At 41.9% G+C, this 16,684-nt stretch overlaps 1 protein-coding gene across 3 annotated transcripts in view; it reads left to right on the forward strand.

Moving 5' to 3' along the window:
• dym (dymeclin) overlaps window positions 1-16,684 on the forward strand; it is a 327,900-nt gene that overhangs the window by 295,207 nt on the left and 16,009 nt on the right. For all 3 annotated transcript variants that reach the window (XM_033033648.1, XM_033033656.1, XM_033033666.1), the window contains one exon: window positions 1,600-1,713. In XM_033033648.1, coding sequence (XP_032889539.1) covers window positions 1,600-1,713 — 114 coding nt within the window. The remainder of the gene's footprint in view (window positions 1-1,599; window positions 1,714-16,684) is intronic.

Genomic DNA, 16,684 nt, shown 5'->3' on the forward strand with positions numbered 1-16,684 from the left:
AACTCTTTCTCAATTTAATTTTATCCCTAAAGTCGCTGACTTTTGTTGAGGCACCACCTCTTGGGTATTAGTGGTTTTCCAGTACTTTATTAAGGCCATTAGGTGCCATCTTCAGTATTTGACTGTTGTTAGGCTATTCGTCCAAGAGGATGGTCAAAGTCGATTGCAGTCCTACTTCACCCTTTATCTAAATGTGCTGAGGTTTATGAGCAGCTACTTTCCTGCTATCAAAAATTGCCTGCTGCCCTTTTAAAATAATAGTACTGCCCTGGAATAGGCCCCTTGGTCACCAATGACTTTGTCAAATGCGATACCAAATAAACATCCTTGAATATCCCGGTTACTGGTGGACAAAGTGTTCCAGCCTTTGATCTGTTGTGCAAGCATTTTCTTACATTTAAATAAAACATAGTTTTATGGTTTATCCAGTTCTTCACGAAGAGTTCTTACCATTAAAGGTCACTAAGAGATGGGGCATTCTATATACTATAGAATGCAGTTTACCTGTGTAATGAAGATTACATTTCATCTGTATTGTCTAATGACATAGAAAATATGAAAATCGAATGCAGGTGTTACTGTTTGAGTTCGTAGAGCTTCTGCCTCACAGTTGCAGTGACCCAGGTTTCAGCCTGGGATTCTGCCTGTGTATAGTTTCATGATCTCCCTGTGACCAGCTGAGTTTCCTTCACGTGCTCCATTTCCTCCCACAGCCCAAACATGTAAACGTGGGTAGGCTGTAAAGGGCCTGTCCCACCAGCATGCGATTGCATGCGTCTAGCATGACCAAACGTGGTCGCTTGAGGCGTACAGCCTCGCGGGGCCGGTCCCAATTCGAACCGCGTACGCGTATGGAGTTGTGCGGGGCTGGTCCCGACATCATACTCACCAATCAGCTGGGCAGGAGGCTGGCCGACTTGGACGTCGCACGGCGTCGGGCGGTGACGTCATCAAGCAACGGCACGCCGGGTGGTGACGTCATCGCGCAACACCATGCGCTAGGCGTACGCCATCAAGACGCTGCGTACGATGTCAAGATGCTGCGTACAACGTCAAGATGCTGCGTACGCCCGTCGAGGCGCTGCGTACGGCCTCAACGCGGCTGCGAGCCGACAGGCCATTGGATTTTTGGAGCCCTGCGCGATGTCAGGACCAGCCCTGCACAACTCCATACGCCTCTGCCGATCGAAGTGGGACCGGCCCTGTGAGGCCGTACGCCTCAAGCGACCACATTTGGTCGCCCTGGACGCATGCTATCGCATGCTGGTGGGACAGGCCCTTAAGTGTCTTCTGTAAATTGCCCCGATCATTAATGGTAGAGTTCATGCGAATATGAGGAAAATAAAATGAGATTTGTACACAATGTATATGGGTACTTGTTGTATGGCCCAGAACTGGGCCAAAGGATCTGTTTCCGTGTTTTACGTCTCTTTGTCCATTGATCTGTAAAGTAAACGAGAAGACTCGTGTTGGGAACACACCAAAAGGAAAATAACTAGGTACTTGTTCTTCTTTGTACTGGTGCAATTGGTTGGACATTGGGTTGTTCCACATTTAGGAAACAGGAGCTTTGACTGTTCCTGATGTTTTACCTTGTAGGTGATCAGCTTCTTCAGTCTTCGGCTGGAACAGGCAGGAGCAGACCTGTCGGTAGAACGGGTCCTGGAGGTCATCAAACAGGGAGCAGTAGCACTGCCCAAAGATAAACTGAAGGTGAGTATTATGGTCTAGTCAAGATTGGTAATTGCTGAAAGGCCAGTCTTGGCTTGTTTGAGATTATCGCATATCTGAATCAGGTTTATTCCAGAATCTCAAGTGCAAAATTTGAAGCTGATACATCATTGTAGAAGATTGAGCTTTTTGAGGAAGTGACAAAGCTGATTAATGAGCATGAAGCTGTTGATAATGTATACACAGGAGGAGTTGGGAGGAGTGGAAGCTAATTAAGAATCATGTTTCCCTGTAGATCTGGGCCTCAATTGCAGGTCGTTACGTCAACAGTTAGCAAGCAACTTTGAAAAGTTTGGTGCCTGGTCTCAGATACAGCAAAAATGGAAAGTTAAGCCCTGGATATCTGGTACCTGATTTGAGTTTCAGAAAACTGGGAAATCAGACCTCAGCCTGGGAAGTGTACAGAGGAGGATGAAGATTGTTGTACTATTGTTCAGTGGTATCTGGGGGTTTTAGGTTTATTATTGTCACATGTACCGAGATACAGTAACATGCTAACGTAGGAATGACAATACAATACAATCAGGTCAAACTCAAGTACAATAGGTACCTCCATACCTCCTCGTTCACATCCATCTAGTGGCCCCAGCAGCCCTTCCAGGTAAGAAAGATGTTCACATGCACTCCCTCTAACCTCGTCTATTGTATTAGGTGCTTCTGATGTGGCCTCCTGTACATTGGTGCGACAAAGCATAGACTAGACAAACATTTGCCAAACATATGCATTTGGTCAGCCGAGGCCTGCCAAATCTTCCGGTTGCTGACCATTTCAACTCCCTTTCCCATTCCCATACCGATCTTTCTATCATGGGCCTCCTCTATTGCCAGACAGGGCCTTAAGTTTATCCACAGAGAAAAAATGATCCTGTCAAGTGGTCATTCTTCCTATATATAAAACAACATCAGGCAGAACCTATTGCGAGCACATTGCCTGTGGTGTTTCTTACATTATAACATTAACAATACCTAGACTGTTGTTAAATGTAATGCAGGCATTTGGGACATCCTGAAGTAATGAAAAGAACTGTATAAAAGAGAGTTTTTGCTTTTTAGTAAATTAATTGAAAAGGATGTTCCTAAGGAGTGTATTAGTGTGGAAAGGATTAGCACATTAAGCAAAACCAAACTTCTGAGATATTTCATGTTTGAAAATGATCTTGTGTCTTGTTATCCTGGGGATTGTAACTTGGGCCAGTTAAAATTTGCATCGTTATCTGTCACCAGAATTTGCATTCAGACTGTCCTCAGAAATTTGTAGCTGGCTGGCAATCATCTTCTTGCTGACCTTCATTTAGACAGTAGTTTATCAGTAAAATGGAGAAGACTGGAATTTCTCACATTGGTTCATTGTTGTCTTTACATTCAAGTGCAAGTCTTTCTCCAGATTTTACACACATAAGGGTATGGCACTGTGTATGAAAGGTAACTTAGTGTGATAATATATAACATCTTAACTTGGCCAGTGGCACTCCGTTATAGTATAAGTATAGTTGTCCATTTTTCTTTGCTTGTAATACTTCGGTGAAAATATTGTTTTCTTCCTGCTCCTGGCTGCACTAATTATGCTGGGATTCCAAATGGTATAGCCACTTAGAATCAGAGAATGAGTAATTAGGCGACTGCCATGGACTAGTTTTAATGGAATTCACCTACGACACCTGGCGATAACCTACGACAACATCTACGTCAACCTACAACAACCTACGACAGCAAAATTGTCTCCACTGTTGCCTAAATGTTTTCAGCATGTTGAAAATTTTGCGGCAGTCGCCTGTAGTCGCACAAAAAAAATCGCCTTAGTGGGACAGGCCCTTTTTAGGCAGTCGCCACATATTCGCGGGTGGTTGCCGGGGAGTTGCCTTCATGGTCGTGAGGAGTTCCCACATTCTGGGAACCAGTCACGGCCTCATTATGGTCACCGTGAATATTTCAACATGTTAAGAAAAATTAGCGGCGACTAGAATGAAACCGCCATGGAGAGTAGCGAGAATTCTCGAGCCGTAGGTGGGTCAGCAGGAGGTCCTAGTGGGTTGCCAGGAGGTCGGAGGTTCTCGTAGGTTATAGCCGATGCAGACCGGTGAATTTCATTGGCTCATTGGGGAAAAAAAGGTAAGCAGTAGTTTTCAGAACCAAGGATAACCGACCGGTAATGTTAAATGTCTGCCGAGCTTCACAGCCGTGTATCTCTGGCTTCTTAAAAGTTGTCTCCACTCCTTCTCCACCCCCTCTCCCCCCCCCCCCTCTTTTAAAGGACTTACCGTACACTGTGCATTAGCCGTTTTTTTACAGCACCAACCTTCCTGTTTATCGTGGTGTGTGTCTGTATCACTTTGGCTTTGCACCGTGTGAATTTTTTAGACAGGGCAAGCGGGGGTGCGCTGTCTAAAACATTCACACGGGCTGGTGAAGGAAGTGATGCGTGTGTGTGTGTTCCACACTGACAGTCGCCGCTCCAGTTCCCGGTTTTTCAAGCGACTGCCGGCAACTTGACAGTCGCCAGCTGTCCACTGAAAATTCGCCTAAATGGGACAGGCCAATTAGTCTATTCAATTAATTGCAATTCTCTATTCTTTCCTGTTGTCCTGTATTTCTGCCCATTGAGCAGTTTATCATTGATCGAAGGGATCTACCATCGAAGGGATCTATAAGGGGTGCTGCCTCAAAAAGACAGCCAGCATCATCATGGACCTACACCACCCTGACCACACTCTCATTTCACTCCTGCCATCAGGAAGAAGGTATAAGAGTCTGAAAACTGTGACCTCCAAAATGCAGACACAACTTCTTCCCGATATCCATCAGCCTATTGAGCACTGCAGGAAGGAACTGCAGATGCTGGTTTAAACTGAAGATAGACACAAAATGCTGGAGTAACTCAGCAAACAGGCAGCATCTCTGGAGAGAAGGAATGGGTGACATTTCAAGTCAAGACCTTCAGACTGTGAGTTGGGGAGGGGGAGATACAGAGATAAGGAAATATATGGTGTGAGAACGAGACATCAAAGGGGGTAGAGATCAAGGAAAATGTAGAATTGGTTGTAACAATGATCTATTCTACGGGTTCCTTGATCTCATTCCCCTTTGATGTTTAGTTCTCACACCTTACACTTCCTTATCTCTGTATCTTCCTCACTCAGTCTGAAGAAGGGTCTCGACCTGAAACATCACCCATTCCTTCTCTCCAGAGATGCTGCCTGTCTACTGAGTTACTCCAGGCTATTGAACACCACAGGCACCAAATAAACCTCAAACTACGAACAGTCTTGATTGCACTAGGGACTTTGGGCTTTTCTTTTGTTTTGCATAATTCTTTTTTTAATTTAACTGTGTTTCTTTATTATGTTATCTATTGAGCATTGTGTTTACATACCTGTTATGCTGCTGCAAGTTAGAATTCCATTGTTCCGGTTTGGTACATATGACAATTAAACACACTTGAGTCTTGACTCAATTTTACTTTTAATATTACCATTTACTCTGCTTCTATCACTTTCATGCAGTGTATTCCAGATGCACTTGTTTGCTCACTTAAAGATTTAATGGGAACCTAAGAGGCAACTTTCTCACTCAGAGGATGGTGGGTTAATGGAACGAGCTACCAAGAAGGTAATTGAGGCAGGTACTATAATGGCATTTAAAAAACACAGAGGATATGGATATGAAAGGTTCAGAAAAAATGAGCCAAATGTGAACAAATGGGACTAGCTTAGATGGGTGATCTTGGTCGGTATGGATGAGTTGGGTCAAAGGGCTTGTTTTCATGCTGTACGGCTCTATGACTCTGACTTAATGTGATTCTTCAGCAGGCCCACAAACACGTCTCCTCTTATTTTAAATCATCTTGCTATTCCCTGTATTAGATTTTGGCTGTCTATTTTGCCAGTCTATTGTTTTTCTGTCTGATGTCCGCATTATCTAATTACATTTCTGCATTTCGTATACCTGAAAAATATGATGATCACTTGTCCCCATTTCATATGGATAATCCTGACCCAAAAAGATAAGCTGAATGAGCCTGGATCAACATTTGTCCCAGATTCTCTTTTGGCCGGTTAGCTGTGGTTGGTGACATGCTGCCCATACTCACCACTGACCACCAAAGGAAGTTTGGACTTAGTTTATCCAGTTCACCTTTACAAATCCTATGGTCTGGATCAGATCTTAGGATTGTGGTGAGAATTTCCAGGCAGGCAAGGCCTTTTACTTGGCGAATAATCAAAACCATTGTAAACATTTTTTTGCAGCGAACGCAGTAGAAACAAGAATTTCTTTCCACTTTACAAAAAAAGACACAAAGTGCTGGAGTAACTCAGTAAGCCAGCTTACTGAGTTAATAAGTTAGATAGAGCTCTTAAAGAAAGCGGAGTCAAGGGATATGGGGAGAAGGCAAGAACGGGGTACTGATTGGGGAATGATCGGGAATGATCAGCCATGATCGCAGTGAATGGTGGTGCTGGCTCGAAGGGCCAAAAGGCCTACTCCTGCACCTATTTTCTATTGTCACTCCAGGGATGCTGCCTGACCTACTTACTCTAGCACTTTCCTTTTGTTTGATAACTGATTGCTTAACTGGAACTGAAAATACTGTGAAAGTTGCCGACATTCAGAAACATGCAACTCCTATTAAAAATTATTTAGACTTTATTTATTTATTTATTTAAATTAAAATATTTTAAACTAATTAAAGATATTTAAATGCACTCAAACAATTTTTAAAAGTACAAATTAACTATAACTAACTCGCAACTGTTCCTCTCCATTAAAATGAATGGATAAGTTGTTCCTATGCCAAATCGAACTTGGCACAGTTTACTTATTCAAATTCCCCAGTGCAAGTGTTGGGAAATTGCCATTACTTTGAAATCGTCTGAGCATAGTTGGGAAAACAACCATGAACAACTGACCGTTTCCACATTCACCACTGCATGCAAATGCAATATATCAAGATTGAAGATAAAAAAAACTGGGTGGCACTCTCGAATATGAGGAGGATGCAGTGAAGCCTCAAGGAATGTAGAAATACAAAATGATTAGACTATGACACCAAATATAACGTGGAAAAATGTGCGATCATCAACTTTGGTCAAAACCATTGCTCGTGAAATATCTTTTAAATGATAGAGGGTTGAAAGATATCAGTGTCTAGAGGGACTAGTGTGTCTTTGTACATGAATCACTGAAAGTCAACTTGCAGTCCCAGTTTCATATCTTTAATACACTTACTTGATTTATTAGATTCACATGCAGTAGTTAAAGTTAACATGCAGGTACAGCAAGTAATTAGCAAGGCAAATGGTATCCTACTTGTAAGAAGAATTCTGTACAAACGTACCGAAGTCTTGCTGCAACTTTGTAGCAACCCTAGTGTGAATATACCTGGGATATTTGTGTGCAGGTTTTATCTCCCTACCTAAGAAGGACACAACTTGCAATATGTGGAGTGCAGTGAAAATTCACCAGATTAAGCAAACTAGACCTATACTCCGTGAGTTTCAGTAAAATGAGAGGTGATCTTTATTGAAACATACAAAAGTTATATGAGAGAAAGATATAAAGTGCTGGAGTAACTCACCGGGCCAGGCAGCATCTCTGCAGTAAAAGAATAGGTGACGTTTCAGACTGGTGTAAACTGGCAACTATAGTTCTTTGTTTCTCCAAAAGTCAGATGAAACTTGACAGAGTAGGTGCAGGATGATGTTTCCTCTAGCTGCAGTATCTAAAATTGGGAATCAAAGACTCAAAATATGAGGTGGGCCAATCAGGATAGAGATGAGAAGAACCTTCTTTATCCATAAGGTTATGAATCTTTGGTATTCTATGTGCAAGCTGGCCATCGCCACTAAATATGTTCAAGAGAGATCAATAGATATTAAGGGAATTCATGATATGGGGCGGTGGGAGGAAGTAAAACTGAGTAAAAGATCAGCCATAATCTTATTGAATACCAGAGCATGGACGATGAAGGGTGTAGTGCAGGAGAGAGGGAGGGACGCTATATCATGTTTCTCATGTACAAGGAGATGTAGAAATTGTTCTCATTGTCCGCTCAATACAGGATGGTCCTAATTATATACCTATCTAAACTTACATGGAGTAATGTTGGTAAACCCAGAGAGCTTCACAGATTTCTCCACAAAGTTCCGGTTATTGTAATGATATTGCGGCTCGGGCAAATAACAGCATGCATCTAAAAGTAGAGAAGCTTGTTGTATTAAATTGTTTCCGTTATGGACAGAAGAACCACTTTGAAGTAGGATCACAGCATGAGCTGATTCAGTGAAGAGAAGTCATCAGAACCCTATTACATGAACCATGGAACTTGAATACTTTCGCCCACCTATCCCAATTTGAACAGCATTGAGAGTTGAGTTTGAATGAAAAACTTTGCTTGCAAAAATAAATTCATATTTTCTGGAACTAGATCTTGTGGTCGATCAGAAGCCATAAGATGTGTCATAAAAAGGGATGGGATAAAGGTGCTCAACTTCCCTGCAGAACAGGAGAGACCAACACAGCTAGTCTTCAAGCCTGAAGACTTTGAGCAGTAAAATGATTATAGCACAGAGGGTGGCCAGTCTTCACAGTTCTTTAGAGTTCAGAGGGAGGCCATGCCGCCCACTTGAGGAATCGTCCAACTTTCAACCGAGTGAAAGACACAAAGTTCTGGAGTAACTTAGCGGGTCAGGCAGCATCTCTGGAGAAAAGAGATGGGTGACGTTTCTGGTCTGGACCGTTCTTCATACTGAAAGTAGAGGGGAGGGAACTGAAGGTAAGAAATGACCAGAACAAAGCAGGGCCGGCAACAGATAACCAAGGAAGGGTAGAGCGCACAATGGCTCATTGTTGGCCGGGGAAGAGGTGATAGCGAAAGGATACAAATATGCGAACAGTGGAACCAGTAGGACGACTAGGGTGGGGAGGGGGGAGAGAAGGAATGCAGGGGTTAGTTGAAATTGGAGAAATTAACATTCATACCACTGGGTTGTAAGCTGCCCAAGCAAAATATGAGGCGTTCCTCCAATTTGCGTGTGGCCTCACTCTGACAATGGAGGAGACCCAGGACAGAAAGGTTCAGTATGGGAATGGCAATTTCAATCCAGTAAACTTTCTCTGCACTGTCCCCAATGCTGTAAATGCTCGGCAGCATCTGTGAAGAAAGAAAAAAAGTTGATATTTTCAAGTCAATTAACTTTCACGTGATGCTCTCTGTTCAGATGAATTGTCGTAGATCTGAAACATTAACTCTGCTTCTGAACTGATCTACTGTGTATTTCCAGTAATGTCTGTGTTTAGCCTAATGTTCTACAATTGGATAAATAATCATCTGATTGTCTGTACCAGGTTCCAGGTATGTTCTCAAAATGCTGGTCGATCACTTTTTTCAAACAATCTTTCAACAGTTTCACCAGCTGTGAATGCAGGAGATGCACACCAAGATGTAATGAGGGAAAGAAGGAAAAATGTTACACAAAGAAATGGTTAGTCCATAAAATAGTATAGTCCTAGTAAGAACCAAACTAAAGTACGTGTAGGCTTAGGTTTATTGTTCTTAGGAATACCTAGGTACAGTGCAATTTTTAGTTGTGCATATTATATAATGAAATCAGATAATATACATAAATACAATAGATTCAAACTCAAATGGGACAAAAGGAAAGATACAGTGAACAGATCATAGTTCTCAGCATTGTAGCACAACAGTTCCAGAGACAAAGTCCGATGTCCACAATGAAGCAGAGGGGAATTGGACTGCACCACAGCTTATGGAAGGTCCATACAGAAGCCTGATAACAAAATGAAAGAGCTGTTCCTGAGTCTGATGGTACCTTCTGTCTGACAGGAGCTAAGAGAAGAAGGAATCACTGCGTTGGGACAAGTTTTTTAGCACGTTAACTGTTTTTCTGAGGTAATGTCAACTGTTGAAGGAGTCAATGGTGTGATGTTTGGTCTGTATGGTGGACTGGGCTACATCTACAACTCCACTGTTCCTTGCATATTCCTCAGAACTCTTTGCAACCCAAGCTGTGATGCAGCCTAACAGTATGCTTTCTATGGTGCTTCTGTAGAAATTTGTAAGTCATTTGAGACATGCCAAATTTCTTCAGTCTCCCGAGGAAGTATTATTGGTGTACCTTCTTGGCTGGTGCATTAATGTGGTTGGTCCACGACAAATCACTGGAAATATGTACGCCAAAGAAAATAAAGTTCTCAATCATTTTCACTTCGGCACCATTGATGCTGATTGGAAGATGTATTTCATGCCTCTTAAAGTTGACAATTAGCTTCTTCGTCTTGCTGACATTGAGGGATAGGTTGTTGTTCAAACACCATGTTATTAAGTTCTCTATCTCATTCCTGTACTCCATCTCGTCATTGTTCGCGATCTGGCCCACCACACTGTTGTCATCGGTAAACTTGTAGATGGAGTTAGAGCCGTATTTGTCTGTACAGTCGTGAATGATTATAGTAGGGGACTGAGAACGCACCCTTGCAGGGCATCGGTGTTGAGAATTATTGTAGAGTTGTTGTCACCTATCCTCATTGACCGTGGTCTTTGGGTCAGAGAGTCAAGGATCCAGCATGTCCGAGCTCCAGGAGTTTGGCGATGAGGTTGATGGGGATTATGGTATGAAAAGGCAGACCTATCGTTGGTAAATAAGAGTCTAACATAGCTGTCTTTGTTGTCTAAGTGTTCCAGAGATGAGTTATGGGCCAGGGATATAGTATCTGCTATAGATCTGTGCGACGGTAGGCAAACTGCAGTGGATCTGATAGGCTGGAGTTGATGTGCGCCATTACCTCAAAGCACTCATGATGATGGACATCAGATCCACTGGAAAGTAATCATTGAGAACTGACCAAAAATGTAATGGAATAATAGTAGTAGGAAATTTCAACTTTATAATATTCATTCTGATTGCCTTTAATGTGAAAGACTTTGAGGTGGTGCAATTTTCCTTTGAAAGGGAGCTCTCTGGGCCACTATAAAAATGTAGCAGTACTGAATCTAATCTTTTAACATGTAATGGGGGAAATGATGGGAACAGTGGTTCGATAGCATTTCAGAGATAGTGAACATCACCCTGTAAGCTTAATGGGCCTGACCCACTTGGTGATTTTTTTAGGCAACTGCTGGCGACTGTCATAGTCATAGCAGGTCGCCAAAAAACCGGCGACAATTTACGTCAGGAGAAGTCAAGCTATGCTCATTGGTGTCAAACCCACTGTCGCCGAAAATTTTCAACACGCGGCGACCAGAAAGACGCTACGACTTTTTGCACGACTGAGGAGACTACTCCCGGCGACCACCGGCGAACATGTGGCGACAAACTAGTCGCCTGTAGTTGCCTAAAAAATTGCCTAAGTGCGACAGGCCCATTAAGATAGTTGTGAAGAAGGGCACGTGAAAGGTAGATGGGCACATGGGGAATGAAGGGATATGGATTATATGCAGGCTGGGGAGAATAGTTGAATGTGTTCATCACATATATAGTGTGCTGAATGGCCTGTTTCTGTGCTGTACCATTCTATGTTTGTTCCATGCAAGGACAATGATAGACTGGAAATTAAGGTTCTCAGCCGAGCTAAATTTTATTTCAATATATTGTCAGACTTAATATGAAAAATGCACTTACATGTAAGTTTACATAAGGCCAATGTGAATCATTCCAAGTGAAATAGTGAGAGTTTAGTTTAGTTTGTCACATGTACCGAGATACAGTGAAAAGCTTTTGTTGAGTTCAGGGCAAGTCAATGTGTACATTTATTCAAGACGCATATGTGCCACTCTAAGATAAAATTCGAAATCGAATACGTAAGCGAATGATATGTTAGCATTTATAGCAAAAGGATTTGAGTATAGGAGCAGGGAGGTTCTACAGCAGTTGTACAGGGTCTTGGTTAGACCACACCATATAACCATATAACAATTACAGCACGGAAACAGGCCATCTCGACCCTTCTAGTCCGTGCCGAACACGTATTCTCCCCTAGTCCCATATACCTGCGCTCAGACCATAACCCTCCATTCCTTTCCCGTCCATATAACTATCCAATTTATTTTTAAATGATAAAAACGAACCTGCCTCCACCACCTTCACTGGAAGCTCATTCCACACAGCCACCACTCTCTGAGTAAAGAAGTTCCCCCTCATGTTACCCCTAAACTTCTGTCCCTTAATTCTCAAGTCATGTCCCCTTGTTTGAATCTTCCCTACTCTCAGTGGGAAAAGCTTATCTCTGTCTATCCCTCTCATCATTTTAAAGACCTCTATCAAGTCCCCCCCTTAACCTTCTGCGCTCCAAAGAATAAAGCCCTAACTTGTTCAACGTTTCTCTGTAACTTAGTTGCTGAAACCCAGGCAACATTCTAGTAAATCTCCTCTGTACTCTCTCTATTTTGTTGACATCCTTCCTATAATTAGGCGACCAAAATTGTACACCATACTCCAGAATTGGCCTCACCAATGCCTTGTACAATTTTAACATTACATCCCAACTTCTATACTCAATGCTCTGATTTATAAAGGCCAGCACACCAAAAGCTTTCTTTACCACCCTATCTACATGAGATTCCACTTTCAGGGAACTGTGCACAGTTATTCCAAGATCCCTCTGTTCACCTGCATTCTTCAATTCCCTACCATTTACCATGTACGTCCTATTTTGATTTGTCCTGCCAAGATGTAGCACCTCACACTTATCAGCATTAAACCCCATCTGCCATCTTTCAGCCCACTCTTCCAACTGGCATAAATCTCTCTATAGACTTTGAAAATCTACTTCATTATCCACAACCCCACCTATCTTAGTATCATCTGCATACTTACTAATCCAATTTACCACACCATCATCCAGATCATACCTGGAGCATTGCGTACAGTTTTGGTCTCCTAATCTGAGGAAGGACATTCTTGCCATAGAGGGCGTACAGAGAAGGTTCACCCAGACTGATTCCTGTGATGTCAGGACATTCATATGAAGAAAGACTGGATAGACTCGGCTTGTACTCGCTAGAATTTAGAAGATTGAGGGGGGATCTTATAGAAACTTACAAAATTCTTAAGGGGTTGGACAGGCTAGATGCAGGAAGATTGTTCCCGATGTTGGGGAAGTCCAGAACAAGGGGTCACAGTTTAAGGATAAATGGGAAATCTTTTAGGACTGAGATGAGAAAAACATTTTTTACACAGAGAGTGGTGATTCTCTGGAATTCTCTGCCACAGAATGTAGTTGAGGCCAGTTCATTGGCTATACTTAAGAGGTAGTTAGATGTGGTCCTTGTGGCTAAAGGGATCAGGGGGTATGGAGAGAAGGCAGGTACAGGATACTGAGTTGGATGATCAGCCATGATTATATTGAATGGCGGTGCAGGCTCGAAGGGCCGAATGGCCTACTCCTGCACCTATTTTCTATTATTCTATGTTTCTATGTAAAATAGTAACTCAGACATGTTCATTTTAAGAATAAAAACAAATTTGACAGTTAAATCATAATCAAACAATGACAGCAACTCACCTACAGGGTAGATGGAATATAAAGCTGAATGCATGAAGGAGGCAGGTGCTTTCGGAAGAATTTAGATGAACATTACATCAATAGGAGTGCTGCTGATGGGATTCTTAGAGATAGATACTTAAGTCAGCATGAACATGGTGAGTTCAAGGACCTGTTTCTATGCATTTTGACTGTATGTACATTGTAATTAAAGGCCCATGAGTCTAACACCAGGGATAGGGAATTTTAAGTGTCACTGTCAGTAAGATATCCTCCCTTCATCTCTCAACTTGATCATTTCCTGTGGAGGCTGCTGAATAAGGAACAGTAATTCTGCCCAACTTCCTCTTACCTAACCTGGAAAGATCAAAATAAATTCAGTTTTTTTCTGAAATCAGTTAACTCAGTGCAATCCTGGAATTGAGTTTTAGATTTATCACACTTGATTTAACACTTGATATCAGGATAAATTGGGTGAGATAACTTTGATAATGACCTGACCATACTTTTGACTGATACGTGCAAGTGTACACATCTCATCCAGCTTTGTTCCACTTATAGGTATGTCTCAGCTTTATTCAAATGGGTAATCTGTGGTAAGGTGACCTCACCATACGGATGTATTTCGTGTATGTCTGCACTCTATGTGGCTGGTGTCGAGGTCCAAAGGCCTTTAAACTGTAACCGCAGTGAATCATGCTGAAATCATTCAATGCAGTGCATGATAAAGAAGACTCGATCAACAAATTAAGAAACTATAATACATTAGGCATAAGAACAAAAATGAGAATGCTGGAAGAACTCAACAGGGCAGTTGATGTTATCTACATGGACTTTAGCAAGGCTATTGACAAGGTCCTGCATTGTAGGGTGGTCCAGAAGGAAAGAACGCATGGGATCCAGGATGAGCTAGCCAATTGGATACAAAATTGGCCTGGTGGAAGTTCTGGCCGCCGTACTATAGAAAATAATAAATCAAGCTAGAGAGTTGCAGAAGAGATTCACAAGGTTGTTAATGGAGCTGGAGGGCTTGTGTTATTAGGAAGACTGGATACACTGGGGGCTCTTTTCCCTGGAAGAAAGGAGATAGAGCGGTAACCATATAGAAGTTTTATAAACTCATGAGGGGCATCAATAACATGGATGGTCACATTTTCTAGGGTACTAGAGTCTAAAACATAGAGAGCGTGGTTTAAGATGAGAGAGGAAAATTTTGAAGGACACATGAAGAGCAAACCTTTAACACGGAGGGTTGTGGATATATGGAACGAGCAGCCAAAAAAAGTGGTACAGGCAGGTACAATTCTAATGTTCAAAAATTATTTTGGTCAGAAAGGATAATGGGCCTGTCCCACTTAGGCGATTTTTCAGTGGACTTCAAGTTGCCGTCAGTCTCCTGAAAACCGGGAACTGGAACGGCGACTGTCAGAATGGAACACACACACACACTCACACACACACACACACACACACAAACACATCGCAAAGGCCGGGGCCAGGGCAAGCTGCACTCGCCTAAAAAGTCCATAAGGCCCATAAAGGTTAGGCAGGATATGAACAAAATGCAGGCAAATGAGTCGAGTTCAGAAAGGCACCTTGGTCAACATGGATGAGTAAGGCTAAAGGGCCTGTTTCAATGACTGACAAATGGAACCAGGTGATGGGAGTGGACGGGGGTTGGAATGGGGGAGGTGAGCAAAACTCGCTGGATGGGTGAGTATATGTGGGAGGATAATACCAGAGGTATGAGTTACCTGAAACTGGAAAATTAAATTTCACACCATTTTGTTATCTTATCTTTTGTTATCAAAGGCATGAATGGGGTAGTTTACAACTCAATAGGTAGGAATGGGTAGCTTACAACTTAAAGGTTCTGCCTAGAAGATGAATGTAATAATTAGGGGCATAGCAAGGCATCACACACCTGCAGAATTTATGTCGTTGTACCACGTTAAACTTCAGAACATTTCCCATGTCTTGGAGAAACACTGGTGTAGGAAGTGTTGTCTGTTGGCGGTGCTTAAAGGCTTGTTTTTGAAGCATGGGAAGCAATTGATGTTACTGGAAGTGTTGTCTCATTAGTGCCTGTGATGTAGCTATATTTTGACCCTCTTCCAAAGTAGCCCTTCTTAATAGTGAGCCAGGACGGTGAGTAAATTGCATCATATCTGAGCGTAATGCAATTTCTCATTTAAGCCAACACTATGTTGGTGGTTCTGTCATTGCAGAAATTATTGCTACAAAGGAAACTTTAATTTGAGAACAGTCTTTCGTGACTGCATAGTTTAAAGGGTTAAAGTGAAAACTGAATTAAGCAATAATTCCCATTTTCACTGTGGAGGGGATGTCAGACAACACATCCCAACTACAGCAGATAAGGGAAGTGACTGGGCCAATCAGATTGGGGAAGTATTGGATGGTGACAGTATGTCTGTGTCTGTTGCTCTGTTTATTGTTATGGTGTTAGTTATTTCCGTCCATGACGGTAATAGAAGTTACCACACTCATTTATAGAAATGGAGAAGGCTGGTGTTATTTTTCATTGCAGCTATCCGTAATTTTTATTTTATCTTTTTTTTTGCTATTTTTTACTTTGTCTACTTTAATGTACTTTATTAAACTTTTTTTTTCTCTTTTTCTTTCAAGTCGGGGCCTGTCTGCCTGTGGGTTGGCTTGTTCTCTGATATGTATCATGGCTAGGATGAGAGTTTGCAAAAGGAAAAGCAATTGCTCCACATCTCGCATCGGCATATTTGAATGGAGACTAAGCTTGCTCTGGAGATGCTATCTCAGGCCCAAGCATTTCTTTGCAGCAAACCACATTTTTGAGTCTGTTTCCTGAATGTATTCATTAGCGGTTTGTGTTGGGTGGCCTACACTGATGCAGCTTCTCAAGTCTGATATTTACAAGGAACCTATTTTTTTGACCTGCCTGTTCCCTTCACAGCAGGTTTGATCTCTTTACCTGATTAATAATTGTGCAACTGTTGTAAGAACTTGGAGTAGTTGCCTTTGAGTCTGCAATCATTTTTTTCATTGTGTTTGATATACGGGTGTATCTCACAGCACAGATCTTATGTGTTTACAGACCTGTTTTGCTGCTGCTTGTAAGAATGTAATTGTTCTGTTTTCGGTACATATGACAATTAAACAGTCTTGACTCTTGGCTCTACAAATCAAAGTGGCATTTAAGTAAGCAATAATTTATACTTTTCCATACTTACAAAACCCTAATTTTCAGGGATTTGCATAAATATATTCTTGACTTGGGTACATTTAATGCCTATGATGCTTGCAAAAGTGAAAACTAAAATCAGTGAAATCTTTCACTCTAATGAGCAAAAGGAGACTTTTAATTATATTTATGTTTATGTTTACTATTGTCACGTGTACTGAAGTGCAGTGCAAAGCTTTGTTTTGCATGCTATCTAAACAGATCAGATATCTATATAACTAA

The sequence above is a fragment of the Amblyraja radiata genome, chromosome 1 (assembly GCF_010909765.2).
Source record: "Amblyraja radiata isolate CabotCenter1 chromosome 1, sAmbRad1.1.pri, whole genome shotgun sequence".
Taxonomy (NCBI): Eukaryota; Metazoa; Chordata; class Chondrichthyes; order Rajiformes; family Rajidae; genus Amblyraja; species Amblyraja radiata.